Genomic DNA, 20,830 nt, shown 5'->3' with positions numbered 1-20,830 from the left:
TACATACCATTCTTTCTCCAACCTTAATTATCCTAGGGCAGGTTTTCTTCTGCAGGATGTATACATATAGAAGTGCTGAAGAGCCAACGAGCAAAGTTCAATTGATGTGGTTGCTTATATAGAACTTGTACACACAGTGGAGTGTTTCACCAAGGATTCTCTTTTTCACAGTGACATGAAAATAGCTGGCATGCTTGTTAAATAACTGGAAGACCATCCATTCATTTACTTGTTCCATGAAGTTGACCCCGTTGCAGAGTTTTGTGTGGATTCCTGGTGTTTTCTTTGGAGACTTGGAAAGAAACTATGTGTCTCATAGTACCTAGGGTACACAACCAGCTAAGGTTTCACTGTGACGTGGCTTAGAAGAGCAGTCTTTTCTGGCTACACATGATCACCCTGCTGTTCTATTTCCTCCATGGGCTTCTCCTCCTTGGCTCTTCTCTTGGTCACAGAAGAGTCACTCAACACAGAGATTACTGACAGAAAGGGGGTAGTTTTTGGTGTGAATAGGGGTAAGTGCAGCTAACTTAATAGAAACTTAGTTAAAAACAATGCTATTATGTTAGTCCATTTTCTATTGCTACAACAAAATACCATAGCCGGGGTAATTTATAAATGGAAGTTTATTTTGGCTCATGGTTCTGGAGCTTGGGAGCCAAAAACATGTAGCTGGCATCTACTTGGCTTCTTGTGCAGGCCTTGGACTCTGTCATAGCATGGTAGAAGGGTGAAGAGGTTACAGGGTGAAAGAGATAGCCAAAGAAGGCCAAGGAAGCCAAATTCACTTTTGATAACAACTTGCTCCTGTAGTCACTCACCCCCTCCCACAAGAACTAACTCATTCCTGAGAAAGCAGCAGGAATCCCTCCCTTAGAGTGGGGCTGCCTTAACCCAAACACCTCTCAACTCTGTTCCATTGAGACCCACACTTCACAAACCACATTGATATAGAGGACAAACCACAGCCAAACCATGGCAGCCTTGACATCTGGCCAATTTTCCATATGCTGGCTAGCATTCTTTATTGGATTATGTCAGAATATAAAAGTGCATACGCACACATTTTGGATTTATTTAGATAATTTTTCTTAATGCAAACAAGCCATTGACTAAAATTTGGCATTAGAAAATTAGTGAATTGTACTCAGCCTCCTAAGGGCTCAAAAGCATCTCCAGAAAGTAGCATTATGTTCCTACTTTTAAGAGATGGGGAACTGACATTTTAAAATCATAGTTTATGAGAGTGATGATTTATAAGCTATGGGATTATAAATTCTAGGCAATGTGATTTGGAATGCAAACAGTAAATAGATCCTGTTCGCTCACTTAGCTAATACAAATGTAGGTAAGTTAGCCCATCTGCAGAGAAAATATGGTTAAGGAGACAAGCTAGAAAGCAAAGAGATCTTTGAATGGTCATTACAATAATAAAGGGGACACAGATTGTGGTTTAGATGTGAATGACAGTGGTGAGAAGTGGTGATAAATGGTCAGATTCTGAATCTTATTTTAGGATCGGCTCCAGGAATGGCTGGCAGATTATAGTTGTAATCTGAGAGAATGAGAGGTACCAAAGCTGACTCCTTGTATGTCGGTGGAGCCGTGGGAAGAACAATGTGCCAGCTACCAAGATGAAGATGGCTGGGGAAGGGGAGGAGAAGTTCTGAGGGAAAGATCAAGGATGAAGTTTTATGCAACCTAAATTCGCGATGTACATCAGATACCCAAGTGGCAATCAGATATACGAGTCTGAATTTCAGGGGTGATGTTGGAGCAGGAAATAGAAACTTGACAGTCGGTGGAGCAAAGGCGGCACTCACTATCAAGGCACTCAGTCTAAGAGCTCACGCAGAGAGTGAATCTAGAGAGAAAAGGAGATGCTGCTCCAGAACTGAGTACTGCATTGTTTAGAGATCAGGGCAATGGGAAGAAACAGGCCAGACAGATAAATGGGAAGGAGGAGAGAGGTCTCAGAGACAGGAAAGAGAGTCAAGAAGTAGAGACATTGTAAGGAAGAAGAAGTGACCCGCGGTGTCAAATGCAGCTAAAAGTCCAAATAAGATAAGGATGAGGACTGGCTTTTGGATTTGGCCAAATAGAGATTTGTTGATAACTTGGACAAAAGCTACGATGCTGGAGGGATTGGAAAGTCTGTGTTTGAAAGGGATTCAAAAGAAAAGAGGAGGGGAAATGGAGATGGTGAAGACAGACAACTCTTTCAAGGGTTTTGCTCTAAAGGACACCAAAGTAGAAGGCGGAAAGGGAGACTGTAGAATCTCAGCAGGGAGGATACTGGAATAGCCCTGGCATGGCTCTGAAGAGTGCGGAGGGAGGTCACAGAGGGCCCTGCTGATCCCAGCACTAACCCTTTGTTTGTTGGATTATGGGATGTTCAGGAGGCCTCCAGATGGAGAATAGGTTGAAAAGGTGGCAGGGGAAGTACTTGAGAAGATCCAGGTAGCAATGCTTACCAACATGTCCAGAAGCATTTCAGCATTTTAAGTCGCTATGTTAGTACCATTTATACCAGCTGAACATCAGCCTTTGATCTGTTAAGAGTTGTTATTATTTTATCGTCTTTCTCATGTACAATGAGGACTATTGTAGCATAGTCTAATAATGATCAAAATGACCATAAGAGAGGGGAAACTTGAAATTAGTGGTGTAAGAGAATAGGCTAAGAATTACAGGAGATCTTGAGTGGGTGCAGAGGGATGTATCCAGAGCATTTGGAAAGGGCTGTTTTAAATGGAAACACAGCCTCTTTGCTCGTTACACTAGGAAGCATCGGAGAGGAAAGGGTAGAGGCTGGCTTCTTCGTGGTGATGGTTAGAGGACACGTGGAATTTTCTCACCTGACTGCTTCTGTTTTCACACTGAAAGACAAGAAACCCATTCACATCCAATCTTTCCTTTCTTAGAGTCATTAGTCAGGCACATTTTGAAGGAAATTTCTGTAGAATTCTGGGAAACACTAGTCACTAGATCAAATCTGCGTCTCACACCAGGAGCCGTACCTGCTCGGAACTTTGGCTTCTTCCCATTACACCCAGAGCCCAGTTAGCTTCAGAATCAGGTGGTTCAACATGTGCTGAATCCCTGTTTTGCAATGGTAGGGAAACATGTTTTGGCTGACGCGGTTCAATGAATACGTGTGGGTGGAAGGAGGGAATGAAGGAAGGCAGGGAGGTGAAGAAGAATGAAGGGGAGAGAGAGGAGGAAAAGAGGTGGGGGAAGGGAACAACTCAAGATTTTCTAGAAGGGCCACCACTGATCTAATGTAGTTAAACGTGTGTCTGATCAGAAGATTTGCCTCTTGTTTGCAACTAATTCTTCTGTTGCATATACAGCATCAGAAGATTTTTTGTCCAGACTCAGGGGTGTACCCAAAATGGCTGAAGGATGACATTGTTTGACTGCTTGCCGCTCTCTGTGTCCCTGAAGTTAATAGGATGCTTGTTTGAGTGCACAGGCAGAGACAGGGAGAAATGTAATGCAAATTTAGCCAGGAGTCTAGTGCCACTTCACAAAATATTGATTAGGTGTCTGATTTGCTCTCCCCTGACAGTGGGCCATAGGAATAAACCAATGAGGTGGGCTCCACTCCAGCTCGTCATGGTCATTCGATAAAGCCGAGCAACCAATGAGGAGCAGCTACCTTTTGATTGGGCGAGAGGCCAGTGCAGGGAGAAACCATCTTAGCAACAGCAGAAACTATTGCACACACCCTTGCACACAGGCACACACACACACACAGACGCCATCCACCACTCTGCCGCAGTGAGCAGGAGCTGATCACGTCTCTCCTGGCTTTTGTTTGGCCACAGCACCCCTTGCAAAGGGTGAGTTTGTTCACAGATCACTCTGCTTACCTGGTCAGACAGCCCATAGTCCCTTTTTAATGGAATGCAGGGCAACAACCCACTTCTGTTCGCTCCAACACGTGCCTTATTAAGAACGAACTTTGATCTGCAGGTGAACGGCACAGGCTTTGTTCTAGAAACGTCCTGTTCGGATCCTTCCCAGGGAGCTGACCCCACCACTGCCCTTCCTGACGGAACATGCAGATTGAGGAGGGGGTGCGGAGTGGGGGCCAAGCCCACCAGCCGGACTATTGTTGCCTTTGCTGCCTAACAGGGCTGCACCAGGCGGGAGAGCAGGCTTCAGCGTGGTGGCTGTTTGCCTTACAGGCTTCCCTTTCATTGTTCTGTGGCCTCCACCTCCAGGGCCCAAGAAGGCTTTCCTGTTTGCAGCGTCACACTTGGCAACATCTCGCCCAGCCACTGAGTTCCAAGCATTCAGCATCCTCATTTGAAAGGCTCCCTCCTCTGGTCTCCACTGTGTTTTTATGTTTCCTGAGCAGCTGCCCTTGTTTCCCCAGATGCCAGGGGACAGGGGCTGCCGGCCAATCTCTCTGGTTTCCCCAAATTAGTGGCTGCCACAGCCTTTGTGCCTCATTTCCATACTCTCTGATCCCATATCCTGGCTCCAAGTCTATTTTGAGGCCAGTGGTGGTGGCAGGTAGCAGAGGGGCACACTGGTTCCCAAACTGATTTTTTCCCTCTTTGCTCTGATGGCTGCTTTCAGCATGCCTCTTTGATCCAAGAACAGCTGCTCATGGACTGATTTTCTGATCACGCTGGTGGCTTTCACTAATGCTCCCTGCTGCCCCTTTCTAGGCAGGAAAGCCTATGAGTTAGGACAGCCTTCACTCCAGTAAGCGTGTGGCTGTATTTTACACTACAGAAAGGGGAATTGAGATGATCACATAGGAATTTTCCACTTCAGCAAGGATTATTGTCTAGGCGATGGGGGCCAGCTGTTTTTCATCCTCTTGATTCAAAACAAAGGGCAGTGGCATGACACGGAAGCGAGAGAGAATAGGACAGCCGGAAAGAGCGAGTTTCTGAGTATTAGGGTTAACAGCTTAGCACATAATACAAGTGACCATTAGGAATTTCTTTCTGGGTCAGCTACAATATCCCCCACTAGGGTCTTGTTCAGGTGCACTCTCTCACAAGTACAGTGGAATGGGCAGCTTGGTGTAGGCTTGGAGTCAGGCCAGTCTATACTGATGTTGTAGTTCATCTTGTAACATGGTATAAGCAAATTTGGGATGTGGGCTTTTTTTTTTGAAGATTTATTTTATTTTATTTGAAAGCAGAGTTACAGAGAGAGGTAGAGTCAGAGAGAGGTCTTCCATCCACTGGTTCACTCCCCAGATGACCACAATGGCTGGAGCTGCGCCGATCCGAAGCCAGGAGCCAGGAGCTTCTTCTAGGTCTACCACGTGGTGCAGGGGCCCAAGCACTTGGGCCATCTTCTACTGCTATCCCAGGCCATAGCAGAGAACTGGATGGGAAGAGGAGCAGTCAGGACTAGAACCAGCACCCATATCGGATGCTGGCGCTTCAGGCCATGGTGTTAATCCGCTGCGCCACAGTGCCGACCCCTTGAACCTTTTTTAAAAAGATGTATGTATTTATTTGAAAGGCAGAGTTACAGGGTGGGGAGGGAGAGACTGAGAGAGACAGAGACAGAGACAGAGACAGAGACAGAGACAGAGAGACTAAGATCTTCCATCCACTGCTTCATTCCCCAGATGATCACAACAGCTGTGGCTGGGCCAGTTCAAAACCAGGAGCCTGGAACTCCATCTGGTCTCCCATGTGGGTGGCAGGAACCCAAACACTTGAGCCATCTTCTGCTGCTTTCCTAGGCAGGTTAACAGGGAGCTGGATCAGAAGTGGAGCAGTGCTCATATGGGATGCCCGCATTGCAGGTAGCAACTTAACCCACTGTACTAAGACATCAGCCCTGGGAGGTGGGTCTTTTGTAAAAATCTGTAATATGGAAGTCGTGGTATCAATCATACAGATTCTTTTTTGACAGGCAGAGTTAGACAGTGAGAGAGAGAGAGACAGAGAGAAAGGTCTTCCTTCTGCTGGTTCACCCCCCAAATGGCTGCTACAGCCGATGCGCTGCGCTGATCTGAAGACAGGAGCCAGGTGCTTCCTCCTGGTCTCCCATGCAGGTGCAGGGCCCAAGCTCTTGGGCCATCCTCTACTGCCTTCCCGGGCCACAGCAGAGAGCTGGACTGGAAGAGGAGCAACCAGGACAGAATCTGGCCCCCCAACCAGGACTGGAACCGGGGGTACCGGCACCGCAGGCAGAGGATTGGCCTAGTGAGCCGCAGTGCTGGCAATCATACAGATTTAAATAAAATCATGTATGTGACATGCCTAGATTAAGGCTTAGCATTGAGTCAGTGCTCAATAATGTTGAGTTTTCCTTCCAATTCTGGAACTCTAATTCCATCAATAGACTTAAGGACACAGTATTGTTTTTAAACTTTTTAAATTTATCATAATTGTATATACTTATGGACTGCCGTGTGACATTTCAATATACATGTAATCAATGTTTCCCTTTCTTGGACATTAAAATGTGCTCAGAGGTCTGGAGCTCCTTTCTTCCGTTTATTCTTAAACTATATACTAGTTTATTGTGAACCCTACTGTACTGTATAACACTAGGAACTTGCTCCTTCAACCAAACACTAATTTGGTACCCATTACCCAAATGCCGTCTATCCATCCCTGCTCCCTCATTAATTCAAAGTTTTAAACATCTAGAGCACAGCATTATGAGATCCTTGCATGATTTTGCCCATGACCATTGTTCATTTTATTCCAGAAAAGAAGCCAGACAAGTTATATAGCAGAGAGAAGTGGAGGCAAGATAAAGTTAACTCCAGTTGTACCGACCCAGTAAATGTAGCATGAGTGGGATGGCTACCTGAGCTAGGATCATCTGAGAAAACATCTCAGAAGATTGGAAGTGGACTAGGGCCTTAGGGAATGGCTGCAGTTTGGAAAGAGTTAAGGGGTGGTGTTCCAGAGGGAATACCCCTCCAGAGAGGGATAGCAGCATTGACAAGCTCTTAAGAGAAGAAATGAGTCTGTGATTGTTGAGGAGAGGATAGGGGCTGGCGCTGTGGTGTAGTAGGTTAAGCCTCTGCCTGTAGCGCCGGCATCCCATGTGGGCACTGGTTCGGTCCCTGCTGCTCCTCTTCCAATCCAGCTCTCTGTTAATGGCCTGGGAAAGCAGTGTAAGATGGCCCAAGTCCTTGGGCTCCTTTACCCATGTGGGAGACCCAGAAGAAGCTCCTGGCTCCTGGCTCCTGACTCCTGGTTTTGGGGGGACTCAGCTCCCATCGTTGCAGCCCCTTGAGGAGTGAACATGTGTGTGGAAGACCTTTCTCTCTGTCTCTCCCTCTACCTCTCTAATAAATAAATCTTTAAAAACAAAAAGGAGAGGAGGTGAGAGACTCTTACTGTATATTGGTGAAAAGCTCAGGTCCCAGATTTAAGTCTGTCCCATTTCAATTGAAGAATTCCCATTTGTGTCCTTGTGACTCAGTTTCCTTGACTGTAAAATGGGCATAATAAAACTGAGAAGTCAAAATGCTTCAAGTGTGTATGACTACAAAAACTGTGCTTTAGCCAACACATGCACACAGTGTGTGAATGCACACACACACACACACACACACAACTGCCTTTATAACAGAGCAGCAAGGCAAATAATTTAATTCAAGAGATGAGTATGTAAAAGAGTGATGAGTGACGGTTGGACAGAATTAACCCTGTGCCACTCAGGACCTCCATGACAATGACCTTGGGTATTCTCCCAGACAGACAGCTGCTGGTGTCTATGTTTCCCTATGTGATTACCAATGAGTACATAAATGGCTCGCTTTTATCTCCCCATTTGCATGCCTATGTGAGACATGGATTTGGTTAGAGATGCATCTGTTGAGACAGCTAGCCAATAATAGAAGCCCCAGAGGGACCCCTGTGGTCTGGTTTCAGGAGTGGGTCTAACAACTGAGGGCTAGGTCAAGAAGTTATCACGGCAGTGTCAGGGAGTAGACTCGGCTGTCATCACTTCTTAATTAAAAATAGCCTAGTGGCATGGAGATACCTGCATGTAGTGAGTTGAGCTCACCCTTCCCCCATGCGTTGGCTCCTCCCCCAGAAGGGAGGACGTGTCTTCTGCCTGGTCCAAGGTCTCTGGGCTTGTTCAGAGAATAAGAAACTGGATCTTTAGGAGGGAACAGGCACGGATGTATCCTGCAGCCAGCCCATAAGAAAGGTGGTGAGAGACTCTAATTCTTGGCCCTGATCGCTTCCTAACTCCACCTGCAGCAATGGCAGGGTAGGGGGCGTATTTATACCATGAGACCCTGCCAATGCTACACACCAGGGCCTTTTCTTCCCAAGAGATCAACACAGGAAGCACTGACTGCTGTACCCCTGGAGGGGACGAGCGTAAGTTCCCAGGTGGTGATTCCTGTAGAGGACCTTTGGGACATAGAGCTTTTCATACTTCAGATGTCATTCTTCATTTGCCATAATGTTAGCTTCACTTACTTCATTGCTTATAGAGAATGGAAACATGAGAAGCATTGTGATATAATTTCAAAGGTCCATTTGCTTTGACATACGTTAAAATTCCTTTCTTTAATCACTTGTTACATAGCCTTGACCATATCTACTTGACTATTCTAAATCTCAGTTTTCTCATCTGTAAAATGGGAACAATTATAATACCAACTACTTAAGGTCACTGTGAATATCCAACGATATCTTGCATGTAGAACACTTAGCACTTAGCGCCTGGTATGGGACAATCATGCAATAAATGTATGATTCTATTAGTATTTATGGTCCTGATTAGGTAACACAATATAATTGAATTGGGTGTAGATTGACCGTATGCTATCAGACTTATAATGGATGTAGATGTTTACTAGGGACATTATTTGACACACAGTTATCTGAGTCATCTAGCAGTGAAGTGTATTATTAATGTGCCACAGAACTTAATTGAAATGTTTAATTTATTACTCTGGTGTTTTGCATTTTAAAAAATGTTGTGCAAAACAAAACACATCACAATCCCCACTCTCTTAAATTGGCATAATGCACAAATTATATATTCAGCATCTATGGCGATATGCAAATGAAGCATAAACATATTTGCAGATCCATCATCAAAAAGCATTTATTTTACACTTACTTTCCACAGGCACACCAGAACAAAATGATTTTTGACAAACACAGCTCCTTTGGAGTCTATAAAAGAGAAAACTCTGAGATCTCTGCTGTAGGAAGACAAACAGATGGAAAGATGGGGGGAGAGGGAAAGGAATAGAGAGAGAGAGAGAGAGAGAGGGAGAGAGCGCCAGAGAAGATATTCTGGAGGCTGAGTAACAGTGTTGTACCAAGAGTTAGTTCATGGAGATACTAAGTTATTTACTAGTGTCATGAGATACATACATTTATTTTAGATGAGTGTGAATTTGGAATCTTATACATGGGTGCAAAGAAACCTTAATTGTCATTGGCTGTGATGATTGGTTTTAGCTTATTTAATTTGAAGTTCAGTTTTCTTTTTCAGAGTTGAGTTAGCTGGACCAGACAAGGACCCAGTTTAGCAAAGAATGTAGCAAGGTTCAGCCAACATGTAACTGTCTGCTTATTCCTAGCACTCCCTGGTTTCCTGATCCATCCTGCTGATAAGGCCTGGAAGCAATGGTGCTCCCTGAAGCTGCTCTGGAGCGAGTCTTTGTTTTTCAAGAGGTTTTTTTTTTTTTAATTACATATTTATTTTCATTTTATTTGAAAGGCAGAGACAGGGAAAGAAAGAAAAAGAAAAGGAAGGAAGGAGGGAAGGAAGGAAGGAAGGAAGGAAGGAAGGAAGGAAGGAAGGAAGGAAAGGAGGGAGGGAGGGAGGGAGGGAGGGAGAATTTTCCAACCACTGATTCACTTCCCAAATACTTGTAACAGCCAGAGCTGGGCAGGCCGAAGCCAGGAGCATGGAGCTCCACCTGAGCCTTCCACGTGTGTGGCACAGACCCAGGTACTTGAGCCGTCACCTGCTGTGGTTAGAAGCAGGGCTGAGACATTAACCAACGTCTCCATTGGGGATGCCAGCATCCCAAGTGGCTTCTGAACAACCACACCAAATGCCCACCCCATCTGTTTAGCCTCTCCGGATCAGCCCAGCAGCCCACCTGTGTTAGAATTGCCTGGAACACTTGTTTGTTGTTTGTTGTTTTAAATGTAGTGAACAAATCTAACCAGCTGAACATCCACGCACAGCCTAGCCCACCCCCACCTTCCTTCCTTCCTTCCTTCCTTCCTTCCTTCCTTCCTTCCTTCCTTCCTATTTAAAAAAAAAAAAGGATGGGGCTGGTGTTGCGGCACAGCAGTTTAAGCCACCGTCTACAGCACCAGCATCCCATATGGGCATGGGTTCAAGACCTAGCTGCTCCACTTTCCATCCAGCTCCCTGCTAGTGTGCCTGGGAAAGCAGCAGAGGATGGCCCAAGTACTTGGGCCCCTGCACCCAATTGGGAGATCCAGATGAAGCTTGTAGCTCCTGGCTTCATCCTGCTCCAGTCCTGGCTGTTGCGGCCATTTAGGGAGCGAACCAGAGAATGGAAGATCTCTCTCTCTCTCTCTCTCTCTCTCTCCCCTCCCCCAACTCTGTAATTCTTTCAAAGAAATAAATTTAAAAAAGATAATAGAAGGAGAATGAAATTAATGAAACCAGTGTCTTAAAATTTTTTAAAAATTTATTTATTTTTGTGTACTTGAAAGAGCAATGAACTGAGAGAGAGAGAGAGAGAGAGAGAGAGAGAGAAATGTTCCTTCTGCTGATTCATTCCCCAGTTCACTGTAATAGCTGAGACTTGGCCAGGGTGAAGGCAGGAGCCAGGAACTCCATCCGATTCTCTCACATGGGTAGCAGAAACCCAAGCAATTTGAGCCATCATCTGCTGCCTCCCAGGATGCATTAGTGGAGAGCCGATCTCAAACACACACTCTGTTAGGGCTGTGGGTGTCTTAGTGGCAGCTCAACCCACTGTGGCACACCTACCCCCAAAAGCATGTCTGCTATCTCAATGTCAGATTGAATTTGGATAAATGAGCAATCTATATGGCAAATTTAACTGATCTTTCTGGAGAGTTATTTTACTTAACAGGGTGATTTAATCTCCTGGGAAATGAAAGCTGAAAAGACCATTCCTGAGAATATTTATTTGCTACAAATTCTCTCTTTCATCTAAATCTCATTTATTTCTATTAATTTCTCATCTCTACTCTTGAACAGTATACAGTATTGTATGAGTCTTTCAGTTTTCTTTCAAGGTTACAGTTCAAAGACCAACATGAGCAGCTTCAGACTACTATCTAAAGCAATTTCAGGAATCACTGGTTATTCTCATATGTTGTTGGTGGGAAGGTGAAATGGAGCAGCCACTTTGGAAAAACATTTTGGCAGCTTCTTAAACAGTTAAAGCTAAAATAAGACTCATTAACTCTACTCCTAGGAATCTACTGAGGAGAAAGGAAAATCCACGTCCACATAAAGACATGTACATACATGTTCATAGCATCATTCATGACAGCCAGTGGAAACCACCCCCCCCAATGAATGGACAAACAAAATGCAGTCTATACATATAATTAAATAGCATTCAGTCTATACATATAATTAATAGCATTCATATGAATACTGGGCATCTGCTAGCCCATAAAGCAACCTCAAAAACGTGGTAAGTGAAAGGAGTCAGACCCAAAAGAATACACGGTGTAGGATTCTGTTTATATAAAATGCCCAGAAAAGACAGTCTTATAGATACAAAAAGATGAGTTGCTTCCTGGCCTTGAAGAGGGGCTGGGGGCAGGAGAAGGCATGGACTGGCCAGAGTTTTGAAGACACCCTGAGGAGTGACTGTAGTATTCTCACAGTGGATCAGGCCACCACTTCCCAGCTTGGGAAGTGATCATAGAATCGCACACTTCACAACATCTGAATGCTGTAGTGCACAAACTATGCTTCAACAAAGTCGTAAAATATGGCTGCGTTTGGCACTTGGTTACATGTATATTTTTATTTCAGTGATATTAAAGTTTCAAAACCCTTTCCCAGATAATATAAAAAAAATTTTAATCACAGAATCCAGGTTTTAAGTTGGTTTCTCCCTGTGGGCCCCTTCACCCTGACACCAGGGGAGACATATTCAGATGATAAAAAAAAAAAAAAAAAAAAAAAAAAAAAAAAAAAAAACTTTTTCTCCTTCAAACTAATTAAGTAAGCTCTGATGACATCAGCTGTATTTGCAGCACACCTGATTAAGGTCATGATACTAATTAAATCCTTGAATGATTGGAAATGCAAATCTCCAGCCTTGATTCAGCAACAGGCATTGCTACCTGACTCCAGAACAGAGTTCATTTCCGGGAATGGACAGCTCTTGAGTGTAATCTGAGTATGATGGGAAAATAATGCTACTTGTAAATGGATCAAACTTATCTACTCATTCGGGGGAAAGAAATCTTCTATCTAGTGGAAGCCCCTTCTAGGGGTGAGGACAGGTTCCAGTGATCCCTTAACTTTGGAGTTAGATCTGAGTTCAAATTCTGCCTCTGTCCCCTCCCAGTTGTACAATCTTTGGCTAATTCAATTTCTCTGAGCCTGCATATCTCCAACTATAAATTAGGAGTCAATTGTCTGTTTTAAGGCCTTGGAAACTGTTGAATGAGACCACTTATGAATCATGGACATAGCCTGCAAATGGTGTTTAATAAGTAGAATCTATTTGTACGATGGTTTAGATGAGGCAAGGAGTCTTAATTCTTCATTCATCCAACAAATAGACTACCTAACTTTCACTCATTCATTGCTTCAAGTCACTAAATATTTTGTGAACACCTGCCCTATTCCTGGCAGTGTTCAAGGTGTATCAATGAATTTAAAAAGACAAAAATCCACACCATAGCTAGCTCTTCTTAAACAGCAACCATGCAAATGAAAAATAATGATAGTGTGCATGCTATACATTGTAATATTTACTGTGGGAACACAGCAAAGTGGCACAAGAAGGATCAAGAATTATGGACGCTGGGAAAAACATGGCGGAGGAGCTCATTGCATGGGTAAAATAGCAGCAGTGTCTCAGAGGAGGTGAGGAAATAAGCCACCAACCAGCAGGTGTCTGAGGAAGAGCCCTGGAGAAAGAGCAAATATCCCATACAGAGAATGGACCAGACCCCTTCGAGAAGCGAGTGGAAGGCGCTACCAACCCCTAGGCACTAGGTATACAACGGGAAGTTGAATGGTCAGAACTGAATTCAAATTCTGCCTTTGTTACTTGCCTGTTGTGTGATTTGAGGGCAGTTTGAAAGATTTCTCTGAGATCTGAATATCTGCTTCAAAGGATTATCTGTCTCAAAGGATTAAAACACTCATTTCCCCCGATCACCTTTGAAGCTGCAATTCTTGGGTTGTGTTTTATCTCTATTTGCTTCACTCCAGCTGTGTATGACATCTCTTTACCCGGAGCCTCTTTCAATACTGCAGCAAGGTGGTGGAGGGGCAGCCAGGAGATGGGACTGGCTGAAACACAAACGATTTGGAGATGTAAAAAACGATGAGTGAGATGATCATTAATTGGTTCACTCGACAAACAGTTACTGAGCTTCTACTGTGTTGCTAGCATTTTTGCTTTGAGAAGAGCAACACAGAGTTGAATGAAGAGTTTCAAATACTGGATGAGAGTAAGTTTTATATCTATATGGATGTGTATGTTTGTGTATAGTTTTTCTCTACATTAAATGTGTGCTTAAGGTGACTAAGACTTTTATGGAGCTTTTGTCAGATATTTCTGCTGAGCTGTGGGTTGAAGGAGAAGAGAACAAGGAAGGGGTATGAAGGCTCCTTCAATGTTAGGCATCTCAAACTTTTGTCTCTAGCTGGGTATGAATGGGGTAGTGGAAAGAATATTGGGCTTGGGCTGGCGCCGCGGCTCACTAGGCTAATCCTCTGCCTTGTGGCGCCGGCACACCGGGTTCTAGTCCTGGTTGGGGCACTGGATTCTGTCCTGGTTGCCCCTCTTCCTCTTTCTGCTGTGGCCCGGGAGTGCAGTGGAGGATGGCCCAAGTTGGGCCCTGCACCCCATGGGAGACCAGGAGAAGCACCTGGCTCCTGGCTTCGGATCAGCGTGGCGCGCAGGCCGCAGCAGCCATTGGAGGGTGAACCAACGGCAAAGGAGACCTTTCTCTCTATCTCTCTCTCTCACTGTCCACTCTGCCTGTCAAAAAAAAAAAAAAAAAAAAAAAAAAAAAAAGAATATTGGGCTTAAAGTCAGAAGACCTTGGTTCATTTCCTACCCTTTCAAGATGTAGCTATGTGACATGGGCTTGTCAGTCAACGCCTCTGAGATTTATTTTTCTCACTTATATAGCAGAAATCAAATCTTCAGTGCATCTGCCTCCCCAAAGTCCAAAGCCAAATGAGAAAACGCATTTGAAATCTTGCGGTAATTACAAAAGTAAACACGAGGTGAGGTGCAGGCCACTGTTGAGCAAAGAGGCTGATGGGAACTGTGGGATGGTCAGTTCATCTGTTTTGGAAAGAATGGCTTTGGCATTTCTCCACAGAGTAGACATTTGGTGCTAATTTATGCACATTCGTTAATTTTGTTCTGCTGGGGGCTCAGCTGGGACTCCCTGCTGGTTACGCCATCCATGACAGAGTCAAGAAAAGCACATTGATCAATCCTGCTGTCTTCCAGGGCTGGAACTAAAGGAGACAAGCTTTTGAGAGGTACATGTTTGACCAACGATTTCAAAGTCTGCTCAAGGAAACCCTGCTGAGGCCCAGGGGGTGGGATGAGTAGAGAAAACTCTTCTTTCTTGAACACTGTTGGGTTCATTTTCAACCTGGCTCTCCAGCCGAGCAGGCTTAACATTCCAGGCATGTAGGAACCTAGTTACAATGGAGATCGCTGGTGCTGTACCCTTCTTCCCAAGCAGTGTGGCCATCTGGGCTGGCTGAGAGTGGGAAGGAACAGGGTGGAGGGGAAAGCACACTGAAAAGTCAGCTGTCAGGCAAGTTCTTGGGGAAGAGAGAATTATTCAGGAGACAGGCAGCAAGATCCCTGGAAAATCCTGTGTGTTGTGTGTTGGACTGGAGCGTGCTTGGGGGGTGGGCAGAGAAGAATCTCTGAACCTTAGCAATCGTTCCACCTTATCCTGGATGCGATACAAGCACACCGGATTCCTTTGCCTCTTTGCTTGTGTTGTAGCCTCACTCTCCAAATTGTAAGCTGCTCCTAAGTAGGACCAAAGGTTTGTCATTTTGCCTTTTCCAAGACTGACCCAGAGGCTGCCGTGCCTTGGTTGCTCGGTCTGTGATGGCCTGGAACAACTGCACTGACTCCTACCACACACCAAAGCAGAATGGAAAAGACTGGCTGTCCCTGATTGTGCCCTGGGTAACTGACCTGAATTTCCCACGATCCTTAAGATTGGGGGAATATTTTCATTTGACTCAAAGATAAAGGATAGTTCTCTTCTTTGGCACTCATTTCAAATGTGCTTGCAGCACAAGCAATAGGCTAGACACGGGCCAGTGCACAGGCACATGGTCGATTATTTATGTAAGACAGAGCTTCCCAGTGGTCCTGCGTGGTTCTGGGGTGCTCGGAAAGTCTTCTAGGTGTGTCCCAAGATATTGATGATAGTAAATTCCTCTTAGTAATTGATGATAAGGGGCTGGTGCTGTGGCACAATAGGTTAATCCTCCACCTGTGGTGCTAGTATCCCTTATGGGTGCCGGTTCTAGTCCCGGCTACTTCTCTTCTAATTCAGCTCTGCTATGGACTGGGAAAGCAGTGGAAGATGGCCCAGGTGCTTGGGCCCCTGCACCCATGTGGGAGACCCAGAAGAAGCTCCTGGTTCCTGGCTTTGGATGAGCTCAGCTCTAGCAGTGGCGGCCATTTGGGGAGTGAACCAGTGGAAGGAAGACCTCTCTCTCTGTCTCTCCCTCTCACTGTCTGTAGCTCTACCACCCAAATAAATCATAATAAAATAGTTTAAGTAATTGAAAAATAAGTAATTGATGATTGTAAATTCCTCATATGATGAATCAGTTTAATAATTTAGTTATATTTTTTAATTCTACTTTTTTGAGAGGCATCAAAACAGAGAAAGGAGAGGACAGAGAGAGAGAGTGAGAGAGCTAGGATTCAGTCTTGTTGGTTCACTCCTCAAATGCTCATAACAGTCAAGACTGGGCTGGGCTGGAGTTGGGAGCCAGGAACTCAATCCAGGTCTCCCACATGGGTGGCAGAAACCCAGTTACTTGAGCCATCACCTGCTGCCTACCAGGATCTGCATTAGCAGGAAGCTGGAGTCAGGAGGTGGAGCCAGGAATTAAACCGGGGTACTCCAACGTGGGACACAAGTATCCTTATCAGTGTCTTAACTGCTAGACCAAATGCCTGTCCGCGGGTTATTCTTTAAGTCATGAGTTGTTTATCAGTGGAGAAGATCTTTGCTTTGCCTGTACTAAAAAAAATAGATTTTTGTCTGATTAATTTGCTCTTATAGTTTATGTCTCTAATAACATTGAAAGCATAGGTGATCTTTATCCTTAACTTTAAAGATCAGATATTAGGGGGGCTGGTGCTGTGGTGCAGTGGGCTAAGCCATGGCATATCAGAGTGCCATTTCAAGTCCTGGCTGCTGTGCTTCTGATCCAGCTGCCTGCTAATACGCCTGGGAAAACAGAGGAAGATGGCCCAAGTACTTGGGATCCTGCCACTCACATGGGAGACCTGGATGGAGTTCCTGGCTCCTGGATTCAGTCTTGGCCAGCTCTGGCAGTTGCAGCTATTTGGGGAGTGAAACAGTGGATGGAAGATCTCTTTCTCTGTCTCTGCCTCTGTAACTGCCTTACAAATAAAATAAATAACTCCTTGTTTAAAAAATCAGGCATAAGGTGTTCCTAAATCGAAAATAATTTTCTGGGAGATTTTATAAAATTCTATATTTAATACTTTTTAATCACATTTTATAGTTTTTAAAATAATTTGAATGAAATTTAATTAATTTTGCCCTGATGACCCATAGAGAAACTCCCAAATTGTTTCCAACTTATATTAATTTTGCAATTATTTGGATTAGCGATGAAGGTGCTGGTTAAACACCTGTGTCCCATACTGCCTGTCTCCAGTTTCCTAGTAATGCAGACCCTGGAAAGCAGTGTTGATGGCACAGGTAACTGGGTTCCTGACACCTGCATGGGAGACCCGGGTTGACTTACTGGCGCCCAGCTTCAGCCTGTCTCAGCCCCTTCCCTTGAGGGCATTTTGAGGAGTGAACTAGCAAATGGGAGCTCTCTGCCTATCTTCCCCACCCTACTTTTTCTTCCCAAATAAATAAAGCAAAATTGAAAATTATTATAATTTCCTATGTGTCATGAAGAAGGTAGGACAACCCAGCTATAAATTATCCTGGTTTCAATTTTTCACCTTGGGAGATTGGATGTAAGTGGAAAGAATGTTGATCTTAATGGAAAGAATTTGTTAAAGCAACCCAAGATGCTTCTGTTTTTGTTAGTGAAATGAAGAAGGCAACTTTATTTTTTGTGAAAGGTGTTTCACGATGACAAGCGCTCTGACGGGATTGGATGTGATTCCGCAGGTTCCGCCCTTCCCTGCTGGGTCTCCATTGCTTTTTGCGGAAGACAAGGAGCAGAAAGAGCCGGCAGGGACTGGAAAGGTAAATGTCACGGCGTGCAGCCTGTCATACTTTGAAATTAAACATGGATTTAACAGATTGCAAAGTGTCATAGTCTTACAATTCATACAATTCATTAAACTGCATTTAAATGTAAAGGAATAAGTCACTTACTTAAAAATTAATTGAACAAGGGCTATTATATTGAATTGAACCATTTAAATTTCATTTCTATTAAATAAATACACCAAATACAGGAGAAAAAAAAACCCACAAAGTAGATTAGAAACTGACCTTAGATGACCCTTCTAGTCTGCTAGAATTGTGTGTTAGTGGTGCCCTTTCTTTCTTTTTTTTTTTTTCCTGGGAGTCAGGAGAGAGACTGGTGCTGGGAAAATTCACCTGCAGCTTTGCTCCTGGGGTGAGAGAGGCATGAACTCAGTGCCCTTAGGAGAGACTTCCAGAGTAACAAGTGAAAATATAATATATGCAGCATTTGGGACATTTATTTATCCCACATTTAAATTTTTTAAAATATTTATTTATTTATCTATTTATTTGATAGGCAGAGTTACAGTGAGGCAGAGGCAGAGAGAGAGAGAAAGAGAGAGAGAGGTCTTCCACCCGCTGGTTCACTCCTCAAATGGCCATAACGGCCCCAGGTGAGCCAATCCAAACCTAGAAGCCAGGAGCTTCTACTGGGTCACCCACATGAGTGCAGAGGCCCGAGGACTTGGGCCATCTTCGACTGCTTTCCCAGGCCATAGCAGAGAGCTGGATCGGAAGTGGAGCAGCTGGGACTCGAACCAGCGCCCGTTTGGGATATGGACACTGCAGGCAGCGGCTTTACCCGCTACACCACAGCGCCTGCTCCCCCAAATTCAAAATTAACTAAGCACTGTTTTTATCTAGTAACTCTACTCAGAAATTGCAGGAGAGGCATTTCGGGAACCCATTAAAAAGCAGAAGAAAAGGTGTCTCCCAGGGGCAAGTGATTACATAATAGAGGGGAACGGAGACATGGCCATCGCTCCCTTGTTACATATCTGGGGCGAGATCTGCAGAGGATTTCTAAGGGACAAGGTGCTGGGCAGGAGGCTGATTGTTGGACACCAGAAAGGAGATGATGGGAGCTGTGGAAGGGCATTCTGGCCGAGCAGACAGCCCGTTATAAAAAGCACAGAGGGCACTGTAGTTCCAGTGTCTTCCTCCGAGAAGCCTTCCTGGTCTCACTCAGTGAGTTCAACTTGCCTTTCTCTGGGCTGTCCTTGCCTTTATTGGAGCCTAAATCCTACTGTCCCATGCACTCTGCAGTTGGGGCACCTGTGATGCAGGGGCCCCCCAGTTGGCAGGTGCAGGGTAAGTTACCGGACAGATCCTGATCCCATCTACTGTTCTTGTTGATCAGTGAACCTAGATGCTTTTTGCAAAAGATCCAGAACAAATATAACAACAGTTTTTCAAGCAAAGCAACACTTTGTTATGCATGTTTATATATAAGTATGAATACTTTTGAACAATTTTTCAAGCAAAGCAACACTTTGTTATGTGTGTTTATATATAAGTATGTGTAACATGTATATGTAATGCTGATTATATATGTGTATTACTTAGGCACTGAAAATATTTATGTAACATCAGAGCTGAGGTATCTACCTCCCACGAGAGAAGTAACAGCATGAAAGCTAACCCAATGGAAAAATAAGTAAAATTCCTTGCATTCCCCAGATTTATCCCCAAGCCAACCCATACTGCTTAACCATTTGAGGGAAAGCTCTTTGTTGCACATCTCAGCAGTCTCCTGCGTTCAGATGTTATCTTTTGCAGATCGGTTGTCTCGTATCTGGTGCATTGTGCTTTTTTCCCCCGTGCTTACAATGTGCAGCTGCCTGAAGTCCGTCAGCTCGCTGTGCCGCGTGACTCCATGAGCGGGATGGTGCTCTCTGCTCTCTGGCTGTTCGTGCCAGGGGGTCTTTCTTGCTGCCCTCTTCCCGTATGGTGTAATTTGGAGTTGACCCTATGCGGAGATAGCAACATTGAGAAAGGGGCTGCTTCTGGGAGCTTTAAGATGCAGGTGTTCATTTTCTGGAGTTTTACTGAACAAAATAGAGGATTTTTCAGTTGGGATTGTTTTGGTTTTGCTCGGTTGCTGGGCGGGCGGGCGGGGGAGGCTCTTTGAGGAACTGTACTTTGATCATCACTTGTCAGAGCCTCAAGCCCAGGCGCTTTCATCTTGCCCCTGAAGTTCATCTTGCGTGTTGTTTTCTCTCTTTCATTTTCTAGTCCTAAACGCTCAGGTCACCCAAGGATTCGCCCCTGACTGTAGAGCACGTACCTTGGCTTTTCTTTACTTGAGAAACGTTGCTATCGGGCTCTACGTCCAACCAGGAAGTCTGTCTTTTCCAGGATGGTGAGCAGAGCGTGGGCTCCTTGGCCTTGGCCACAGTGGCTCTGTTGGGGGCCGGGTGGATACCAGGCTTGCTTTCAGGGCCCTCTGAGGGCTGGCTCCTGCTCTCCTGCGCCACCTGCTGTAACCAGCGCCCAACACAGGCTGCCGGGACTCCAGCCCTAGGCTCCCAGCAGGAGTCATAGCCAAAACCTCAGACCAAGCAGATGTTATTCAGGCTGCCAGAGTTCTGTTCGGGCCTTATCTGTGCTGCCGCCGCTGGCTCCCGAGCTGAGAATCCCAAATGTCCCCAGATGACCAGCCTCAAGTCACGGAGGCCCTGAGCCTCCTGCTGGCTTGGGGGCTGCCGACCGCTGGCTTCTGCCAGCTTTTTGAATGTGTGGTCAGTGGAGGCCTTCCTCTCCTTAGCAGTGAAAATGCAAATAGGTTTCTTTCTAAATGTCAGCAGACACACGGCACTTCTCCAATGAACTCCCCAACGCGTCCTCTTATTGGGCCACCCGGTTTTTCCCTTAGTGCTCCAGAATTGGAAACTTTGTTTTTTTATAATTTTAGCACACATTCTCACAGCATTGGGTGGTTCTAACCAAAGGACCACAAAGAAAATGGCTGCTGCTTTTTAAAATTCACAAAAGGAGGCGCCCCTCTTACCCCCTGTTCCAGTTGAAGATTTCTTGTTTGCAAGGGCATCTACGCCTGTCTGTCTCCCTCACACACAACTCAGTGCACAGCAGGTGTTTCACCAAAGCTTGCTAACGTGAGCAGACTCTGTCTGGCCATCGTGTTTCTTGAAAGTCCTTTTGTATCTCTCTACTAAAAG

At 45.0% G+C, this 20,830-nt stretch overlaps 1 protein-coding gene across 4 annotated transcripts in view; it reads left to right on the top strand.

Moving 5' to 3' along the window:
• LOC138843476 (uncharacterized) overlaps positions 1-20,830 on the top strand; it is a 223,981-nt gene that overhangs the window by 132,363 nt on the left and 70,788 nt on the right. For all 4 annotated transcript variants that reach the window (XR_016235189.1, XR_016235185.1, XM_070047382.2 and 1 more), the window contains one exon: positions 17,568-17,645. Coding sequence is in view for 2 of the 4 variants with exons in the window: in XM_070047382.2 (XP_069903483.1) it covers positions 17,568-17,645 (78 nt within the window). In the remaining 2 variants the exon portion in view is untranslated. The remainder of the gene's footprint in view (positions 1-17,567; positions 17,646-20,830) is intronic.

This window comes from Oryctolagus cuniculus, chromosome 1 (genome assembly GCF_051225735.1).
Source record: "Oryctolagus cuniculus isolate XC-2025 breed Fujian yellow rabbit chromosome 1, ASM5122573v1, whole genome shotgun sequence".
NCBI lineage: Eukaryota > Metazoa > Chordata > Mammalia > Lagomorpha > Leporidae > Oryctolagus > Oryctolagus cuniculus.
Note: the sequence above shows the minus strand (reverse complement) of the source record. Positions and strands in the feature narration are given on the sequence as shown.